The sequence below is a fragment of the Carcharodon carcharias genome, chromosome 20 (genome assembly GCF_017639515.1).
Source record: "Carcharodon carcharias isolate sCarCar2 chromosome 20, sCarCar2.pri, whole genome shotgun sequence".
NCBI classification, from domain to species: Eukaryota; Metazoa; Chordata; class Chondrichthyes; order Lamniformes; family Lamnidae; genus Carcharodon; species Carcharodon carcharias.
In genome coordinates this window covers 84,570,731-84,591,861 of record NC_054486.1, presented here as the reverse complement: position 1 = coordinate 84,591,861, position 21,131 = coordinate 84,570,731, and the positions used below count along the sequence as shown (strand labels likewise).

Sequence of the window (21,131 nt, the reverse complement as noted above, 5' to 3'; positions counted from 1 at the left end):
TGTTGCATATTGCTAGCAAATCAGGTGCAGAAGTTTTGGCTCGTCCTCCAGTAACAAGCTGAATGTAGCTATCTTTGAACTGCTTGCAACACAATTAGAAAAGCCTTGTATGGGGAAGGGGATGGGGGCTGCAGGGAAAGGGAGAAGACAGGGCAGTGTAAATAGAAAAGGTTACAGAATCTGTTTAAAAATCACTTCAAAAACATGCCACAGACATGCATCATTTTAAACTGCAGGAAAAAAGCTGATTTTCAAACCTCTACTACTATAATTCAACTCTTGCACCTCTTCCTTTAGAGATACTGGGCAGAACTTTCAACTTCAGGTATCAGACATGGGCAGCATTGGGTCAGCCGATATTATACAGCCCACCCAATTTTTCTTTCTCAATGGTTAAGAGAGATCATGTGGGATGTGCAAGGCTAGAGATCATTACCAATTTTACAGCCCTGATGTTGAAAGCCTCACTCATTATTTTGGTGCAAGCTGCACATTCAGATATGGCATTCAAGCATTAGTACTAACCATCCAACAACTTCTGACAAAACCAAAAGCAGCACACAGTTACCACCAGTAGAAGACTCGAAGCAGTCACTTACAGGTTTCGTTTCCACCCTGGCACATTTTGCAAAGAAACAGTTTGTGATAAAAGAGTCTTATCAAGTTTATTCAAATTTCTGGCTTGCATTACTAATATTCTCGTTTGTTGGAAAATGTACGTGGATAAAGAGTAACAGGGCTGAAAGTTAAATATTTTTTCATTTCCTCTGCACTATTTACCAAGCTTCCCAGATCTCTGCTTCTGACAACAATTGCTTAAAACAAAGGTGCATAAGGCAGACTGAACCTCTGTTTTACACTCCCTCTGGGGAAATGCTTAGCCATCACATGGTACTTTTATAACTGGAATTCAAGTTCACAAACCTTCCCACTGCTCAGTGGGATTGCTTGCAGGTAATTAAAATGCCAGATGCCTTTGGGAATGGTCAGGTGGGGGTGGAGAGAAACAAAAGGAGGAACCTAGAGAATAAGGATTTTTTTAAAAAGAAATCATTCCTAGGACATAGGCGTCAATGGCTGGGCCAGCTGTTATTGCTCATCCTTAATTGCCCTTGAGAAGGTGGTGGTGTGGTGCCTTCTCGAACCACTACAGTTCCTGTGGTGTAAGTACACTGTTAGGAAGCATGGATTTCGGTAACATCAAGACAGAGGTAGCTCGATGAAACTCCAAATGAGAGTTAAAGTGGCACACCAATTCTTGAATGGCTCTTTTTAAAAAAAAGATAGATTTATGCATTGCCAGCTAAATATTAAGTTGAAATGACAAAAATTTCTTTTGTAGTGAATTGCTAAGTGGAGGTTCAGGCTGACAATTCTCTAAAAGAATGAGTGGAAAAATTAGAAGAAATGTTTACACAAGAGGGTTATTAAAATATTAAATACTTTACCACAAGTAGCCACTGATGTAGATACTAAAGCATATAAAAAGAAACGGAATATTGGAAATAGGGAAAACATTAGAAAGAATTAAGGGATGGGCAAGGAAGTGGGATTATTTATTGTAGTAAGACTAGCACAGGCATGATGGGTTGGTGGACCTCCTTTTATGCTGGAATTTCTAAGATTTGATCATAATACAAGAAGAGATGATCAACCAACTGCATGTCACATGTAGGGTTTTAAACAAACTGTTCAAGGATTTCTTCAAAAGTGAAGGCCACAACTGAATCGCAAAATCAGCCATCAAACCACTTACGACACTGCAGTGGATCCTCAATATATGGAAGATCAAATCAGACCTCATAATTTATGGTGTTAAAAAAATGCCAAGTTGCTAGCACAATGAATGGAAATAAATCTCTGATGAGGAACCAGTACCTCGGACTCAAGTGCTAATGAAGAATAGGAGGATACCACACTACTGGAAAATTCAGGCATGCATTTGTTTTCTCAAAAAGGTTGGGGGACAGCAAAACTGTACACAAGTACTATATTTTTAAAAATCACTTTCAGCTGCTTTTGAGCATTTTGTCACTTGTATGGTTCATGTACAATTACAATTTATAAATTTGTACAAGCGAGACTTAAAAACTGCTCCACTATGGAGCTACAACTTTCATAATTATGTTGTACTGTGATGCCAAGGGATAGCCGATGCATCTGGACAATGGGTCTGTCTCAGGTTAAGTAGTGTCATGGTACATATTTTACAGTAATGTTCCATTATCATTAATTCCAATATAAAATACGACACTTGACAAATATATAACAGCTGCACTATGCAATTAAATGAAATGTCCAATAAAAAATGACAGTTGCTGCAAACTTTCCATATCTTTGTGCATTACATGGTTAGAAGCAATTTTTCTGGTTCAATTTCCCAGCTATTGACAGTGGCAGGTCAGTAGGCGGGAATATCCCAAGGCAGATCGGTGGCAGTAGATTGCTGCTCTGATGCCATATCCTTCCATAGCACATTATGTAGGTTCAAGGTCAATTTTCTCGCTTTTTCCCTTCACTCATTCCCTATATAATAAGCTTCTCAAGTAAGCTGGTTTGAAGGTTTTGACCTGATTCAGAACAATTGCAGAACAAACTATTAATGATGCAACTTTCAAAAATGGGAAACAAAGGCTGAGTGCAGAATTTCAATTATCTTTGGCATGTTATATTATCTACATCCGCTCTCCTGTCAACTCCAACTGTGCTATTGTGAAAAATCTGCTCCCAGGATCTGTCAATGCAGATTGAAAATTGGATGCAAGGCATTCAATAGTCTTAATTATGTTCTGTCACATTACATAAATGCCTGATCTTTGCTCATATAAAAAGGTATAGCAGAGAACAGAAAATGAACTTGTTGGGAACCTCTGTTGTATCTCTCCATGGTACAGCGCACTACAGCTCCAACACACTGACTTGAAGCAAGACAAAATGTTCTTCAAATGATATCCAAATCTTAATTTTTGCCATTAAAATCACTACAATACAGTGTACTGGTGGTCACATAAGTACCGATAAAACACATCCCATGTCTGCAGATTATGTATTGGCACATACTGTATTAATCTTCTGATGACCAACCACCCTAAAAATTACAAGCAATTTAACAGGTTTAAAAGGTAACAATATGAAATGATACTCACCACAATGGCAAAGTATACCATGAACACGATGGACAAACCACTTGTGTAACCAAGAAACTCTTTAAAAAAAAGACAAGTATTAGGAAGTCCCAAATAAAAGCTGCATGGCTAAGGGGGGAAAAAAAGAAACACATGCTCTAATAGTTTAGATGAACAGAATGATTTTCTATAGCCTCATGAGCAACTGCAAGAATGAGCAATATTTGCAAGTGTTCCATTTCCCCTCCACAAAAAAGAGCACACTGAGCACATTAAATAGATGCATGTGCAAAAACATTGACATAAAACGTCTACTGGTACATTTGGAAAATTAGCAGCCCTTTGCAGGAGCTAAACAACAACAGCAAAGATTATTTGGAAAGAATGGCAAGTACTCAAAACACGCTTCTCACTACTCACTTTTTCCTAAACTAATGGGTAAGCACACAACTAGCTCTCTGACTTGTGGCATTCTTTCAGCTGGCAAATGGTACATTTACGTGCACAGTTCAGAGAAAGTGGAATGGCTCTCATTGGATCAGAGAAACTTGGAAGTTTAGTAAAGGTGCTAAAGTTACTAGTCATAAATTTACTAAAATATGAAGCATTTTAATAAGAATAAGTAAGGAGAAACTGGTTGGAGAACCAGTGACCACAGGACACAGATTTAAGGTAATTGATGAATGAATTAGGATAAGGAGATGTTTTTAAAAAAAACGTAGGGAGTTATCATGATCTAGACTGTGCTACCTGAATGGACAGTGGAAGCTTTCAAAAGGAAACTGGATATGTGCTTGAGAGGAAAAAAATTGCATGTCTACAGGGAAAGAGCAAGGGAGTGGAATTAATTGGATAATTCTTTCAAAGAGCTAGCACAGACATAATGGGACAAATTACTACCTCCTGTGCTGTATCGTTCCAACTCTTGATACTTTTCTGATTTACATTCAGAATTACTTACTTCTGGAAAGTTTACTCACATCTTTCATTTTTATTTAAGAACTCATTTTTCCATCATTACCCAAACGCTGTGGAAATGATATTTGTGTAAATCAGGTCTTGTTGCATATTTCTCAATGTACAGCATGTGCTGTACACAACAGTCACAACAAAGATCTGAAGAAGTTGTCAAATTGCAGAAACTAGAACTTGTCAACATTATTCTTTACAATCTAAATAGGAACCCCTCCAGGCAATGTAAATGCAAAAAAAGTGAAAGATTGGGTTCAAAAGTTTCTTATTCCATTCCTTATGGTACAATGAAGAGTACTATAAGGAACACATCATGAATCAATTTTTGATTGGTTCAGCCTCTTTCCCTAGTCCCAACACAAAATTATATGTGACTAATGGGGGCAGGAAGGTGTTGGTTGGGGGAGGGGGGGTGGAAATGTATATTCAAGGCATGATATCTATTCTATCTAAAAAAAAAACTCAATCTGGAGGCCGAGTCACTTGTTACTGATGAGAAGCATTTAAAGGGCAGAATTTTGCTCTCATTGGGCAGGCTCAGTGGGGGTGAGCGGGAGCGGTCGGAAAGCTGACCAATGCCTATGATCGCAATTTCACGCCAGCAAGCCAATTAAGGCTCGCCCAGCATGAAATCATGCTACAGTGCTGAGGTGGGGGGGGGGGGGGGGGGGGGTGGGTGGTGGTGGTGGCTGGTGGTGGTGGTGGTGGTGGTGTGTGCGCAGAGGGTGCATGCAGGGAACTTCATACATGCGCGCAAGCACTCACAATAGAAGCTCCCAGGGAGCTAAGGATTTTAAAAATTAAAAATAAAGAATTTTGAAATGTTAAAGAACATGTTCCCTCATGTGCAAGACATAATATGAATGAAATTTAAACATTTTTATTTAATTTTAATTTGCTGTTGGAAACCTCATCCTGCCTGTGGATGAGATTTCCTAAAAAAAAACCTAAAGGCTACTTGGCCTTGTCGCCTGCCTGCCAGCCATAAGGGACAAAATTATATTTTATGTTGGGATGATGGCCCCTTTGACAGCTATCTCTGGGACATATTTTCTGGTAAAGCAGCTCGCTTCAAGTGACTGATCAAATGACCAAGTTGCCTGGGAGGTAAACAATAGAAAAAGGGTGACAATTAGTGAATTATAGGGTGAGTAGAATGCGTACGTAGTTCTGTTCGGAGTTTAGAAGATGCTGGCTAGAAGGAACATTTCTTTCAAGCAAGATGCAGTTGAATTTCTGTGTTGGCAAAAAAAAGGGTTTTAAAACCTGGTTAACTCAAGAACTCTAGCAATAGTGATAATAAAGACAGAAAATGCTGGAAAAACTCAGCAGGTCTGACAGCATCTGTGGAGAGAGAAAAACAGTGTTAATGCTTCAAGTCCATATGACACAAACTTCAATTATGGGCAAGGTGTTTTGTTTCAAAAGATCACAACTATATGGCATGTTCAGGAGGGGGGTCTGATGAACTAACAGGGGAAACAGAAATAAGTACAATCCGATAGTCATTACAGAGACATGGCTGCAGGGTGACATAGATTGGGACTTGAATATTGAAGGGTACACAAGAAAGGACAGGAAGCTAGGAAAAGAGATGGCTCTGTTAATTAATGTTGGTATTAGCACAATAGAGAGGGATGACAAGTTCACCAGGGGCAGAATTCTCCCTTCGACAAGCAGGGTCGGGGCCCGCTCGCTGATGTGTAAAATGACATGTGGTGACATTTAGATTTTCAGTTCGACTCAGGTGCACGCCCACGGAACTGTCAAAGGCCTATTGAAAAGTAATTAAAACAGTTAAAGGAGCGGCCCGTCTAACCTTAAGGTTGGCGGGCAGGCAAAGAGCCCAGGCAGCCTTCAGAAAAAACATGAAACCTCATCCTGCCTGTGGATGAAGTTTCATGGAGGGATTTAAAATGTGCGTTACATTTTTAATAAAAGCAATTGATATGTCCCAGCTCGTGTGACTGTCACGAGGGGACATGTCTTATAGAAAGTGAGTCTGGGGAGTTAATAGTAAAGAATAAGGAGATGGCAGATTATACCTGACCAATTCATCTATCGTGAAGACTGATGCAAAATACAAGTAACATCCCAGAAATAGCTGTAAATCTGGAAAACAAAGGGATGGAGGAACTCCAGAAAATTACAACCACCAGGAAGTGGTACTTAGCAAATTGTTGCAGCTGCAGGCTGACAAATCTCTGGGTCCTGATGGACTTCATACTAGGGCCTCAAAATAAATGGCTCGTGAGATAGTTGATGCATTGGTTTTAATTTTCCAAAATTCCCTGAATTCAGGGAATGTTCCAGTAGATCGGAAAATAACAAATGTAACTCCTTTATTCAAAAGGAGGGGGGCAGAAAATATGAAAGTACAGGCCAGTTAGCCTAACACATGTCATAGGGAAAATGTTAGAAGATATTTTAACAGATGTTATAACAGGGCACTCAGATAAATTCAAGACAGTCAGAGCCAACATAGGTTTGTGAAAGATAAATCATGTTTAACCTTTGAAGAAATCACAAGTGCTGTGGATTAAAGGGAACTGGTGGATGTACTGTACTTAGATTCCCAGAAGACATTTGATAAGATGCCACATCAAAGGTTATTGCAGAAATAAAAGCTCATGGTGTAGGGGATAACAGGAAACAGTAGGCATAAATGGATCTTTTCTGGTAGGTAGGACGTAATGAGTGGTGTCCACAGGGATCAGTGCTGGGCCTCAACTTTTTACAATTTATATAAATGACTTGACATGGTCAAGCTGGTGGAGCGGGCAATTAGGCAGCAGATGAAGTTCAATGCTGAGAAGTGTGAGGTGATTCATTTTGGTAAGAAGAACATGGAGACAATATAAGATAAGGGGTGCAGTTCTTAAGGATGTGCAGGAGCAGGGGGACCTGGGTGTATATGTGCATAGGTCATTAAAAGGTGGCAGGGCAGATGGAGAGAGCAGTTAACAAAGCATACAGTATCCTAGGCTTTATTAATAGAGGCACAGAGTATAAGAGCAAGAAGGTTATACTGAACTTGTATAGGACACTAGTTAGACCTCAGCTATGTGAACGTATTGGAGAGAGTGCAGAGGTGATTTACAAAATGGTTCAAGGTATGAGAAACTTCAGTAGATTGGAGAAGTTGGGACTGCTCACTTTGGAGAGGAGGAGGCCAAGAGGAGATTTGATTGAGGTGTTCAAAATCATGAGGGGGCTGGACAGAATACATAAGGAGAAACCGTTCCCACTCGTAAAAGGAGAGAGTGAGGGGGCACAGATTTAAAAAGTGATGTACAAAAGCAGCAAATGTGAAATGAGAAAACACTTCACAGCAAGTGGCTCGGCTCTGGAATGCAATGCCTGCAAGTGTGATAGGCATTTAAGAGGGCATTAAATGATTATTGGAATAGAAACCATGTGCAGGGTTTCGGGGAAAAGGCAGGAGAATGGTACTGAGTCATAATGCTCAGACAGCCAGTGCAGACACGATGGGCCGAATGGCCTTCTTCTGCATCTGTGAATTCTGTGACTTGGTTGAAGGGACGAAAGGTATGGTTGCTAAACTTTCTGATGATAATGATAGGTAGGAAAGCAAGAAAACGGTCAAAAGGAGCCTACAAAGTGACGTGGATAGATTAAGTGAGCAGGCAAAGATTTGGCAAATGGAATATCATGTTGGCAAACGTGAAATTGTCCATTTTGGCAGGAAGAATAAAAAAGCAACATATTATTTAAATAGTGAGAGATTGCAGGGTTCTTGAGGTGCAAAGGGTTCTGGGTGCCCTAGTGCATGAATTAAAAAAGACTAGTATGCAGTTGCAACAATTAATTAGGAAAGCTAATAGAATGTTATTGCAAGGGGAATTGAATAAAAAAATATGGAGGTTATGCTTCAGTTGTACATGACACTGGTGAGATCACATCTTGGGTCCTGTTTACAGTATTGGTCTCCTTATTTAAGGAAGGATGTAAATGCATTAGAAGCAGTTCAGAGAAGGTTTACAAGACTGATACAAAGAATGGGCAGGTTGGCTTATGAGGAAAGGTTAGACAGGCTAGACTTGTATCTGCTGGAGTTATGAATAAGAGGTGACTTGATTGAAACCTTTAAAAAGGTCCTGAAGGGTCTTGAAAGGGTAGATGTGGAGAGGACGTTTCTTCTTGTGGGAGAACATAGAACTAGGGAGGTCACTGCTTAAAAATAAGAGATGAGGAGATATTTTTTTCTCTCGGGGTAGTGTCTTTGGAACTCTCTTCCTCAAAAGGAGATGGAAGCAGAGTCTTTGAATATATTTAAGGCAGAGGTAGAAAAACAAGAAAGGTTACTTGGGATAGGCAGGAGGTTACAATCAGACCAGCCATGATCTTAATGAATGGTGGAGTAGGCTCGAAGGGCCAAGTGGCCTACTCCTAGTTTGTATGTTCATATGTTCAAATTTAATTATCAGTAGGATAAAAACACAAAAAAGAAACAAAGTAATTGATTATTGATCTGTCACTCATTCCACATTGGAAGGAATTGCAAAACAAAAGAATGTTTATTCACACAATAACGGCTGATCTAAAGCAGGAAGGGCTTTATTATCAAAACAAAAACGTCTTGGATTAGTTGTTACCTTCACACCTTGTGGTATATAAATTCAACAAATGGAAAATCCTACAGTATGAGAATTTCAAAATAAGGGTAGTTGTCTCCCGCTCCCACCCATTGAGAAAGTTCAATGCAATAGCCAGTTGTGCGATATTTAAAAATATTTTGTCACATTAAAGGTATCATAGGAGATAGAATTTTCATCAGAAGGATAAAAACATCAAATTTCTTAGTGCTAATATCTCTATGAATATGGAAATAAAATCAAGTAAAACATATCACCTATTTTAGGGAGAAGAGCAAGAGGCAGAACAACACAGACAACGGTAATGAGGAGGAGGATCTGTCCATTCAGATACCACTCAGTCCTAAAGTGTGAAAATAAGGATACTTAAGTTAACTTACTGGTGCCATTTGTTTAACAGTGACAAATCTAAGAACGTACAAGATTGCTGCCATAATTTGTTGTCTTTTAGAAATCTCTATGCTCACGTCTAAAATATTTGCAACTATCTTCAACCACAAGTGCCGAGTAGATGATCCAACTCGTCCTACTCGATGAGTTTCCTAGATGTCAGTCTTTAGGCGATTCTTTTCACCCCATGTGAAGTTAAGAAACAGCTGAGCACACTGTGGACACCAAGGTTAGAAGGCCCCAGGAAAATTCTGGTTACAGTGCTAAAGACTTGCGCTCCAGAATTAGCTGCACCTCTAGCCAAGCTATTCTCGTACAGCTATAACATTGGCATCCACCTGACAAAGTGGAAAACTGCCCACCCAAGTCCTGTCTGTGAAAAGCAGAACAAATCCATTCTGGCAAATTACAGCCAACTTGACTCAATCATCAACAAATCAATGGAAGGGGTCATTGGCAGTGCTATCGGGCAGCACTTACTCACCAATAACCTGCTCACTGGTGCTAAGTTTGGTGGATCACTTGGCTCCAAACGTCATTACAGCTCTGGTCCACATATGGACAAAGAAATGAATTCCAGAGGTGATATGTGAGTGACTTCCCTTTAGAGTCTGGCATCAAGGAATACTAGTAAAGTTGAGGATAATGGAAATTTGGGGAAACTTCTCCACTGGCTCAGAATAATGTAGTTATATAGCGCCATAATAAAACACCTCAAGGCACTTCACAGACGCATTGAAATATGATACCAATCCAAATATGGAGATATTGGATTATATGACCAAATTGGTCAAAGAGTTGGCTTATATAAGAATGTTGCATCAGTGGAAAGCAAGGTGAAGAGGCAAAGAGTTATAGGGAGGGAATGCCAAAGCTTGGGCCAAGGCAGCTGAATGCACAGGCATCAAGAACAAAAAAGAGTCAGGGATTCTCAAGAGTCTGGAATTAGGGGAGCAGAGATATCTCAGAGGGTTACATAAGCAATAGGAGGAGAAGACCACACAACCTGTTGAGCCTGCTCCACCATTCAATATGATCATAGCTGATCTTCGGCTTCAACTCCACTTTCCCACCTGCTCCCCAAATCCCTTGATGCCCTGGGAGATCAAAAATCTGTCAGACTTGGTCTTAAATATATTCAATAATAGTGCATCCACAACCCTCTGGTGTAGAGAATTTCAAAGATTCACAACTCTTTAAGTGAAGAAATTTCTTCTTGTCTCAGTTCTAAATGATCAACCCTTATTCTGAAACTGTGCCCCTTGTTCTAGATTCCCCAGCCGGGGAAAAAAACCTGTCAAATTCCTTCACAATCTTGAATGTTTCAATGAGATCACCTCACACTCTTCCAAACTCCAGAGAATGTGAACCAATTTATTCAGTCTCTCATCATGGAACAATCATCTCATCCCAAGGATGAATCCAGTGAACCTTCACTATATTGCCTCCAATGCAAGTACATCCTTCCTTTCATATGGAGATCAAAACTGCAGTATTCCAGATGTGGTGTCACCAAAGCTTTGTATAATTGTAGCAAGACTTCTTAATTCTTGTAGTCCAATCAGCTTGCAATAAAAGCGAACATGTCATTTGCCTTCCTAATTGCTTACTATACCTACACGATAACTTTTAATTCCTGTACGAGTACTACCAAGTCTCACTGAACATATATAAGTTTTGTACTTTAAAAAAAATTATGATGCTTGGCTATTCTTACGACCAAAATGAATAACTTCACACGTCCCCACATCATACTTCATCTGTCACTTTGTTGCCACTCACTTAACCTGTCTATATCTCTTTGCAGCCTCTGTGTCCTCCTCACAGCTTGCATTCCCACTCACCTTTGTATCAACAAACTTAGACTCTTTACTTGGTCTCTTCGTCCAAGACTTAATTGATTATAAACAGCTGAGGCCCAGCATTGATCCCTGTGGCCATCCATTAGTCACAGCCTGTCAAATCGAAAATTCCCCATTTATGCCTAATCTGCTTCCTCTATCCATGCTGATACATCATTCCCGATTCCATGAGCCCTTATATTGTACATTAAGCTTTTGTGTGGCACCTTATCAAATGCTTTTTTGAAACCCAAGTGTACTACATCTATTAATTCCCCCTTATCTACCCTACTATTCACTCCTGAAAAACTAATTTGTGAAACAGGATTTCCCTTTTGTGAAACCAAATTGACTTGTTCGAGCCATACTACTCTTTTCTAAGTGCATTGTTAAGGCTTCCTTAATAATAGATTCTGGCATTTTCCAGACGCCTGATGCCATTCATTGTTTTCTCTTTCCCTCCTTTCTTGAATAGCTGTGTTACATATGCCAACTTCCAGTATGCTGGGACTGTTCCATCATCTCTGCAGGTCTCTTTTAGAACCTTATGATTTTGGCCATCAGGTCCTCAGGATTTGAGAGAATTTAGTCCTTTGGATTTCTCCAATTCTTTTTCTCTGCTGATATCAATTCCTTAATTTCCTCACTCTTTAGCACCTAGGTTACCCTCAATTTCTGGTATGCAATTTATGCATTCTACTATGAAGAGACACACTAAATATTTCTTCAATGTCTCTGCCATTTCCTCATTCCCATGATAATATCTCCAATCTCAGTTTGCAAGGAACCAACATTTACTTTAGGTACCTTCGTCCTTTTTATATACTTGTAAAAACTCTTACAATCTGTTTTTATAATCTTGGCTAGCTTACTATCATTCCATTATTCCCTTTTAATCAACTTTTTGGTGGCCTTTTTCTGGTTCCCAAAATACTCCCAATTCTCAGACTTATGCTTTTCTTTGCAACCTTAGAATCTAATACCGTCCTTAACTTCCTTAGAAAGCCACAATAAGATCTTTCTTACCTAGTTTTTGCTTCTCAATGGAATATATTTTTGTTGAACATTTGGAATGTTTCTTTATTTATTTCTCACTATTTACTGCCATACCTTTTAATCTATTTACCAAATCAACCTTAGCCAGTTCTTCCCTCATGCTTATGCCATTGGCTTTATTTAAGTTTAAAATTCTTGTGATTGGCATATGGTCGCTTTCAAACTAAATGTACATTCAATTGTAGTATGATCACTATTTCCCAGTGGATCTTTGACTATGGCATTACTAATTAACGCTGCCTCTTTGCATAATACTAGATCTAAAATAACTTTCTTCCCCAGTTAGTTCCATAACATATTGTTCCAGGAAACTCTAAAACATTCTACTAACTCATCTTCTTCATCACCTTTGCCTACTTGATTGGTCCAGTCTATGACAATTAAAGCCTCCATAACTATTAACATTGACTTTTTTTTACAAGCTCTAATCATTTCTTGTTTAAAGTTCTGTCCACTCATAATTACTGTTCAGGGGCCTAGAGACTATTCCCACCAGCATTTTCTAACTCTAGCAATTCGAAAACTCTGACTGTACTTCCTGATTTTCTGAGCCAAGATCTTTTCTCACTAATATCCTTATATCATTCTTCATCAGGCTTACCCCCACTTCCTTTTCCATTCTGCCTGTCTTTTCAAAACATTGTGTACCCTGGAATATTTATTTCCCAACTTTGGTCATCTTGTCTCTGCAACAGTGATTAGATCTAAACCATGTATCTCTTTGTGCCACTAGCTCATCTATCTTATTGCAGATGTTCTGCATAGATAAAGTGGCTTCATTTTTTTCCCACTTGCTTGCATGGACCTTACTCTTTGTTGCACTATTACCATTAAATTCTGTCCCTTCTTGTCCCACTCAGTTTCTCTTTACCCACATTGATATACTTTTCGATTGCCTCAAATTTTATCTTTGGATTTCCAAATCTCCTTTCATCCAAACCTTCTCCCCTCTGTTAGTCACCATCATGTTTGCTGGTTTGTATGTTTTGTCCCTTCCTGTCACACCCTGGTTATCATTATCTGAATTGCTATCCTGCAGTACTTTAACTTTTGAAATCCCTCCTCACGTGAACCCCACCATTTAGTTCAAAGCCCCCTCTACAGCCCTAGTTATATAACTCGCCAGGACACTGGTGCCAGGGTGATTCTGGTGAAGGCCATCCCAACAGTACAGCACCCTCTTTTCCCAGTACCAGCGTGAGTGTCCCATAAATCAAAACCCATTTCACCCACACCAATCATTGAGCCACATACTTAACTCTCTGATCTTATTTATCCTATGCTAGTTTGCTTGTGGCTCAGAGATTACCACCTTTCCGGTCTGCTTTTTAAGTTTAGCCCCTAGCTTCTCATACGCCCTCAGCAGAATCTGTTTGACCTACTTATGTTGCTGGTACTGACATGCACCACAACAACTTTCCCTCTTACCCCAAGTTCTTCTCCAGTTTGGAGGAGATGTCTTTAACACTGACACTAGGTGGGCAATGCAACCTTAAGGATTCAGGTTCTTGCCTGCAGAGAACTGAACCTATACCCCTAACTATATTGCCCCCTACTACAGCTACATTCCTTTTTACTTCCTCAATTTGAAAGGCTCTATGCCATTGTCTACCACCGTTTGCTCATCCATCCTGCAGTCCCTGCTCTCGTCCATACAAACTAGAAGAGCTGTCCAACCTTTTCAGCTGGGGGCCACAGTTCAATTCTTTTCTCACTCAAGGGGCTGAACAGCAAATATAAAAAAGATAAAGTTTGGCGCAACATGAAACGTGAATCTCAATAAAATGTTGAGGTATGAAAAGAAACAACTTATTGAGCAAGAATAAAGCATTGTCAAAAAGCAATAAATTGATTACTTAATGAGTAATTAATAAAGACGACCATCAGAGTGGAAAGGGTCAAATTGTGTTTTTCCAGCTCACACTCAGGGTACTTATTCACTCATCCTTAGCCACCGAGTTGGCATGGGGGTGAGGGCGGGTGCAAACCCTGAGACTGAGGGTGAGCCAGATTCTCTCTCTATTGAACAATTACAGAGGACAAGCTTCCTCCATTGCTTCCTTCTGGATCCCCATACCTGCCTCACTCTCAGTCACACCCACCTATACCTGACCAAATCAGAATTACCTAGCCCAAGGGAGTACCTGCCTCCTGGAACGAAAAGTGTCCAGTAACTTTCCCCCTCTGATGTATCAGAGTGTCCAAAGCTCAGACTCCAGCTAACCAACTGAGTTGAAGTTCCTAGAGCTGCAGACATTTACTGAAGCAATGTGTTTGATGTGGATCACACTGGTGTCCACCAGCATTCACATGCTACAGCTGCAACACATCACTTGCCCTATCATATTTATTATAGTTTATTTAACTAATTAGGTTTCAAGTTCAGAAATAGCACTAACTTATCTATAGTTATATTAAAGCAGTTTAACTAGCTATGCTAGAAATTTAATGCAATATTTATCTTCCCAGTGCTGGTTTGAACTATTACCCCAATTTAGGAGTCCACCTGCCAACCAATCAGCACTTTCTTCTCATACGGTATAAATATGCTGTTTCCCCGAAATTGGTATTTTGTGAATTGTTCTGATGAGTGAAAGACAAAAAGCTTTGACAAAAAAAAAATCTTTTTCAACAATACCACTGTTTCTTTACCATCGCTGGGTCAAAATCCTGTAATTGCTTCTCTAACAGCACTGTGGGAGTATGTTCAGCACACAGACAGCAGCAGTTCACCATCACCTTCTCAAGGGTAATTAGGGTTAGGTAACAAATGCTAGCCTTATCTGCAATACCACTGGAGAATGAATAACCTTTCCTCACTTTGTGAGGAAATACTTAGTATATAATTTTAACTACAGGATCAAGTGTATTGGAAACAGCAAGGTAAATGACAGTCCAAAACTATACAGTTGACATAACTCTGAGCTGTGTTACAAATCCCATAATGCACAGAAGTTTATGCCATGCGTGGTTTAATTTAAAAAAAACTATGGTTTATGAGAATTCAACACTATTGTGCTACTAGAAATTGAATAGTATGTTTCTTTAGAAATATTATTTTCAAAAAAGGAACAATGAAAAATCTGATATTACTTAACTAGTAAGCTCAAAGGTGACAGCATGTGTTTCAACAACTAAACTTTGGATTTTTCCAAGCATAATTACTACTGGATCAATAGCTCCTGTGTACGTAGTACCTGCATAATGAGAATCAGTACAATTTATGTTCTCATCACCTCTGTCATGAATAAATTATTTAACCAAACCATATATTTAATTCAATTTCACTGAATAATCGACATAATAATCATCATCATCATCGCTGCTGACACTCACCCATTGTGGTTATGTAGGAAACCAGCAATTGCAGTAGGTAGCTCAGATTTTATGATGAATAGATAAGACGACATAGCTGATGGCAGAAAGTAACATGGCTCAGAATATATATTAAGAGCAGTATTAAGCTTAACTGCTAATTCAACAAATAAGCAGGTTGCCTAAAGTGGTTCTGACCAATTAAGTTTCATGAGAAAAAGGAAACTTGGGGCAGCTAATATAATTCATATTTTCCATTAAACTTATAGGGTACAACTTCTGGCCCTACGTTCCATGTATTAAACCCATAACAGATTTGGCTTAATTGGTAAAAACCCCAACATTTCACAAATCCTTTTTAGCCAGTAACATTTCATGCTCGATTCTTATTTGCCAAAGACCTCATAAGAAAAAAAAGCATTTCTTTCCTTCAATTGCACAAATCAACATGGCCACTGTTTTGGAAAATGTTTAAAACATTTTTGTATAAATATTGGAAGAGATTATGATGAACTTAATTAGTACACTATTTGGTGTTGTGTCACATATCTGTTTCCAGAAATGATATGAAGAGGACAGCAACACACACATTAATTTTAGGTATTGAAGGGTTTGGTCAGACCACATCTGGAGTCCTGTATGTAATTCTGGTCAGCTCATTGTAATGATATTGCTGTCTTGGAAAAGATAAAAAGGTGAACAACAAAGCTGGTTCTAGATATCAGAGGTGTACAGAAGGAAAAGGTAAGTGGATTGGGCTGATTTTCCTTGTCAAAGATCCAACTGACAATGAAACAGAAGAAATTTAAGATTATGAAAGGATTAGATAATATATCCAGAAAAAAAGAAAGTGGAGAGTATTCAACCACACTTCTGACTTGAAACTTGTAGATGATGGACAGGCTTTGGGGAGTCAGGCGATGAGTTGCTCACCAGAGAATTCCAAGCCTCTGATCTGCCTTTGTAGCCACAGTACTTATATGGCTGGTCCAGTTTAATTTCTGGTCAATGGTAATCCCCAGGATGCTGATGTGGGAGATTCAGCAATGGTAATGCTGAGGGGAGATGGTTCAATTTGCTCTTGGTAAAGATGATCATTGCCTGGCACTTGTGTGGCACAAATGTTACTTGCAACTTATCCGCCCAAGCCTGAATTTTGTCCAGGTCTCACCGCATATAGGGGGGGGACTGCTTCAGTATCTTAAAAGTCACGAATGGTACGGAATACTGTGCAATCAGCAAACATCCCTACTTCTGATCTTATGGAGGATGGAACAGCTGAAGATGGTCAGGTTGATAACACAACCCTCGAGGAACTCCTGCAGCAATACCTCGGGACTGAGATGATTGGCCTTCAACAATCACAACCATCTTCCCCCCGCAGGGGATTCTCCACCACAAGCCTACCTTCACTGATAAATATACGCATTGGGATTCTTACAGCTCCACATGCTATAAGATTGGTTTTATCGGCAACCTTGTATATAGGGCCCGAGCCATTTCTCACCATGCAAGCTTGATGCTGAAATAGGGTGCAAAGATATCCTGCAGGATAATGGCTAGCCTGATCAGATTATTTTGCGCTGTACATCACACAAACTCATGAACGGGCCTAAGGCTGTCAGCTTCGGTCCTGAAAAGTGCCCAGTCTACCTCAGGTTACCCTGGAAAGGCAAGACATCTCAAACATTTGAGCAACAGGTGAAGCTAGCTGTTTCACGTTGCTACTATGCAGTAGCAACACGAGTGGTATTCGTCACTAACAGGATGCCTCCGTGAAGCCAAAGACTTTCTGCCCATCACACAAATTAGTAATATGGTATATGAATTTCAGTGCCAGTGTGATGCTAGGTATGTAGGCTGTAGATCTCAAATACTGGCGGATCATATCAAACAGCATATCCCAGCTGCTGTTCGCAAGGGGCAGGGTACCAACCAGCCTGTGCTTACAAAACTCAAAACAGTGTCCAACATTAGATGTGATTCCACGATTGGACAATATTTGCTAAATAATCCTCAATGTGCTAAGGTTTATGCTGACAACCAACTTAAAATTGTCAGTCGGGCGTGCATGTACTAGAAGCTACATATATTAATACACAGGGCCCTGTTCTTTGCAAACAGAAAGGGCACGTACACACATTGTGCCTGTTTCAGCTAAACAAAATAAGTGATAGCCATTCGCTGACTCATTCGAAGGACAATACCTTGACCAATCAGGGCCAAGCTGCCTGGTTTAAATTTCAAACAATGCTTGGTAGTTAACTGTCAGTCACCGTCAGTGGTGCATTCTCCATGGCAACGCCACTTGCCAACCATTCAGCACTCTCTTTACAAGAGTATAAATTGTTGTTTCCCCCCTTATATTGGTAGTCTTGCGAGTGTCCTGATGGAGTACAGACGAAAAGTTTAGATGTCTCTTTTTTCAGCAATGGTCTATTCATAATATTTTCTCCCCCCCCCAATTTCTTTACATTAAACATAAATTGTTAAGTACACAAATATTTAAATTTAATCAAATGCACTATTTCCAGTGCACGTGGTCCAATTTTTAAGCTTAATCACAAGGCTACCTCAGTATAACTTGTTCCAAGTTTTCAGCTTTTGTGGGGGGGGGGGGGGGGGGGGGGGGGGGGGTGGAGAAGAGAAGAGGGGGAGCTGGGGCTTCTTTGAAAACAATTAGTCAACTTACATATTTTTAAGTCAGCCTTTTCACCACTAACTGAAACAAGGTGGCAGCTTTGTTTTCCACATGGCATATGCCAGCAGTGTCACAAATTGCAATACACATTGCAGAAAAAAATTTATACTGGTATTCTAAGATCAGGATTAGGACACACTGGGGGGGGGGAGGGAGGGCTTCTGGACAACCTGTCGCTAGCCTGGGAGTGTTCAGCATTAATACTATGACAATGCTTATCCTTAAGCAGCAAGACCATTTTAAATTGAAGTAAGTTTATAGTTATTACTGAATTAATGTTGTATTTTGGCAAATCGTATCCTAGCAAGTTGAAGTGAATTAATATGCTGCATTGATAAAGGTTTGCATGCCTCCAAAAGCAACCTGGACAGAATTAGCTTCTGTAAAACAAAGTATTTAAATGTTATTACAAACAGATGCCACAATTTAGATTTCGATTCATACAAACTATTCATTTACATTTCTTTTACTTACACAGTTAACAACAGTTTCTCTTTTCATGACAGAAATCTGTTGAACATATGAAATGATTTGCTCTAATTCTAAGCAACATATGACATTACTTTTTACGAGGGCAGTTCAGATTCAGAAGGGAAGGCATTGGATTTATTTAAAGCTCAATGTTATTAACCATGCTAGAGGAACATGCTGGAGTTTCCACTGAAGATGAGCAGCATGGGAATTTTAAGAGAGAACTCTTCCAGCATGTGGTTGAGATAGCAACCATTTCTCACAGGGTTAATTGCCATCTTAGATAAACAAATGCAGCATGAATAGGAAACATTGCATTTATATTTTAAACCAAGTGCATCTCCCCTTGATCAAGTGATACTTGCAGTAAACCCTGGGTAATGAAAGAACTGCTGAGTAGCCTGTTTGGTGTATTAACTATTTATTGGAGTCAAAAGATCTCTTCTGTAGGCAAGTCATCATTTATGCTCCAACAATATTCCTGTTTTTGTATCATTCAGCTGACATGTGTAAATTGGTGGGCATGTCTCCCCCACATTTCTCCATGGACAAGAAGTGGTGGGCATGTCTCTCCCCCTGAACCACCATCTCCTACATTTCTCTAGAGGCAGGGAGGATGCATAATATGTCTAAAAATAGCATTTGCACTATTGAGGGTATCTGGGATTGCCTGTCAATGGCACAATTTGGCAGCAGGGTGTGGAAGGTTACCTATAAACAATTTGATGGAACACTGCAAGTGACACCTCGTGAAGGAGCTGCATTTTAATTTTGTTTTAAAGAAAACATAACCTTATCTTCAGGATTACATGCCTCGATCCCATCCTGGAAGCCCAACTTGTCCAGGTCAGGGAGACATGCAAGGTTTGACCAGGAATAATTTGGCTGACCCCTTTACAGCTCACGGATGCTACAATACCTGATATGGAGTTCTCGCCCTCATTCCCCCCACCATACTTGTGGGGGCAGGGTAGAGGCTACGCTTTCACAATGCCATCTATATCCTTTGGTGATGTCAGGACACAGTTCTTCCAGGTCTCAGTATAGTATTAGTATTGCCTTTTTTGAAAGATTGCTGCTGAGATTACAGTGAAACTATGTCAGTTAAGGATTATCAAGGTCAAACTGCCTTTTTACAATGCAGTTTTGATCCCTTGAACTTGAGTGATTGCCATTTGTGGAAACTACAACAAAAAAAGTGACAAATACAAAGTAAAAGGCAGAACAAAGTTGAAGAGTACATTTAAAAGAAGCCTCGCAATAACTTGAATGCCCAAGCATTTTATTCTCCAAGCCGCCCACTCACTTTTAACCTGATTTAAAATATGCCAGCTGAAACACAGCTATGAAAGTGGATCAATTCCTCTGAGAGAGCAGTTTCCCTCTAGATGGATCAACTTACCTCCAATATTCTGTATCAATATTGCACCAGCAACCATAACCTGCAAGAAAATCCCACAAATCTCAGGTTACCCTTGGGGATATCCCATTAAGCTTTACAACCAATAATATCAGTTTCTCTCCATAGATGCTGCCAGACATTGCTGAGTATTTCCAGCATTTTCTGTTTTTACTTCAGATTCCCAGCATCTGCTGTATTTTGCTTTTGTGCTGTTTTGTTTTACAACCAATAAGTTACTGCAATTACTGTTATGTAGCAAACTTACACAATGAGATGAACAACCAAATGATCTGTTTTTGATATTGGTTGAGGAAAGATTGTTGACCAGGAACTCAGTGTTCTTCTTCAAAAGAAGATTTCAGCTTAACGTTTCAGCTAAAAGACAGTACCAGTAACAATGCAGAAATCTATGACAGATTATGTGTTCGAACCCTACAATTGAGTTGAGATAACAACTTTGATTCAGAGGTGAGAGTGATTTTAACATCATGCAGAAATTTTAATATCCCGTCTTTTTTGCAGTCTAAAATAATCTGATCATCTCAACTAGTTACCCTGGTGGTATAGAAGCACAAAAGCCACACCCAATACATGTATAAGGCAGGGCATGGAGGTCATAGAATTCTCAGCTACGGGAACAAACAAATTGCTGGCTTTCAATTTTGTATAGCGAGGAGGAATGTGGCAATTCTGACAGGCCAATTATGACAGAAAAAATGAAGAACTCACTTTCAATGAATGGAATCATTTATAGGGCTTTACAGGTGCACGTGACACATCAACAAAAGCATCCAAGAGCTTGTTTGTCAGTCTAATAAACCAGTGTGTGGCATAAAGTGTTTTATTATTACCTTCCCAGTTGTCTTAAAGGCACAAAACCCAATGTCTTCATAGGAAGTCCGCTCTATGGATATAGAAGGGAGATGTTATTAATGGAGAGCTGGGTTTCTCCTTCAGCAAATAGTTTTGAAATTTTGTTGGTATAACGCCATTCTTTCCTTTTCCCACCCCTTTTGTATCTGATAAAGGAATAATATGCAATATTAATAAATCCTCTGAGGGGAATGGTGGCATAGCAGTATTGTCATTGGACTAGTAATCCAGAGACCCAGGATAATGCCCCTGTGGTTCAAATCTCACCAGGACAGATGGTGGAATTTGAATTCAATAAAAATCTGGAATTTAAAGTCTAATGGTGACCATGTTGAGCGTCATTAAAAACCCACCTAGTTCACTAATGTC

At 39.6% G+C, this 21,131-nt stretch overlaps 1 protein-coding gene across 5 annotated transcripts in view; it reads right to left on the bottom strand.

Moving 5' to 3' along the window:
* The window catches only part of slc38a6 (solute carrier family 38 member 6), a 47,568-nt gene that overhangs the window by 18,189 nt on the left and 8,248 nt on the right, over window positions 1-21,131 (bottom strand). For 2 of the 5 annotated variants that reach the window (XM_041214871.1, XM_041214868.1), the window contains exons 4-8: window positions 20,741-20,793; window positions 19,890-19,929; window positions 15,337-15,412; window positions 8,971-9,056; window positions 3,147-3,205 (exon numbers count right to left, since the gene is read on the bottom strand). In XM_041214871.1, coding sequence (XP_041070805.1) covers window positions 3,147-3,205; window positions 8,971-9,056; window positions 15,337-15,412; window positions 19,890-19,929; window positions 20,741-20,793 — 314 coding nt within the window. The remainder of the gene's footprint in view (window positions 1-3,146; window positions 3,206-8,970; window positions 9,057-15,336; window positions 15,413-19,889; window positions 19,930-20,740; window positions 20,794-21,131) is intronic. The other 3 variants (XM_041214873.1, XM_041214874.1, XM_041214872.1) reach the window with 2 other exon arrangements.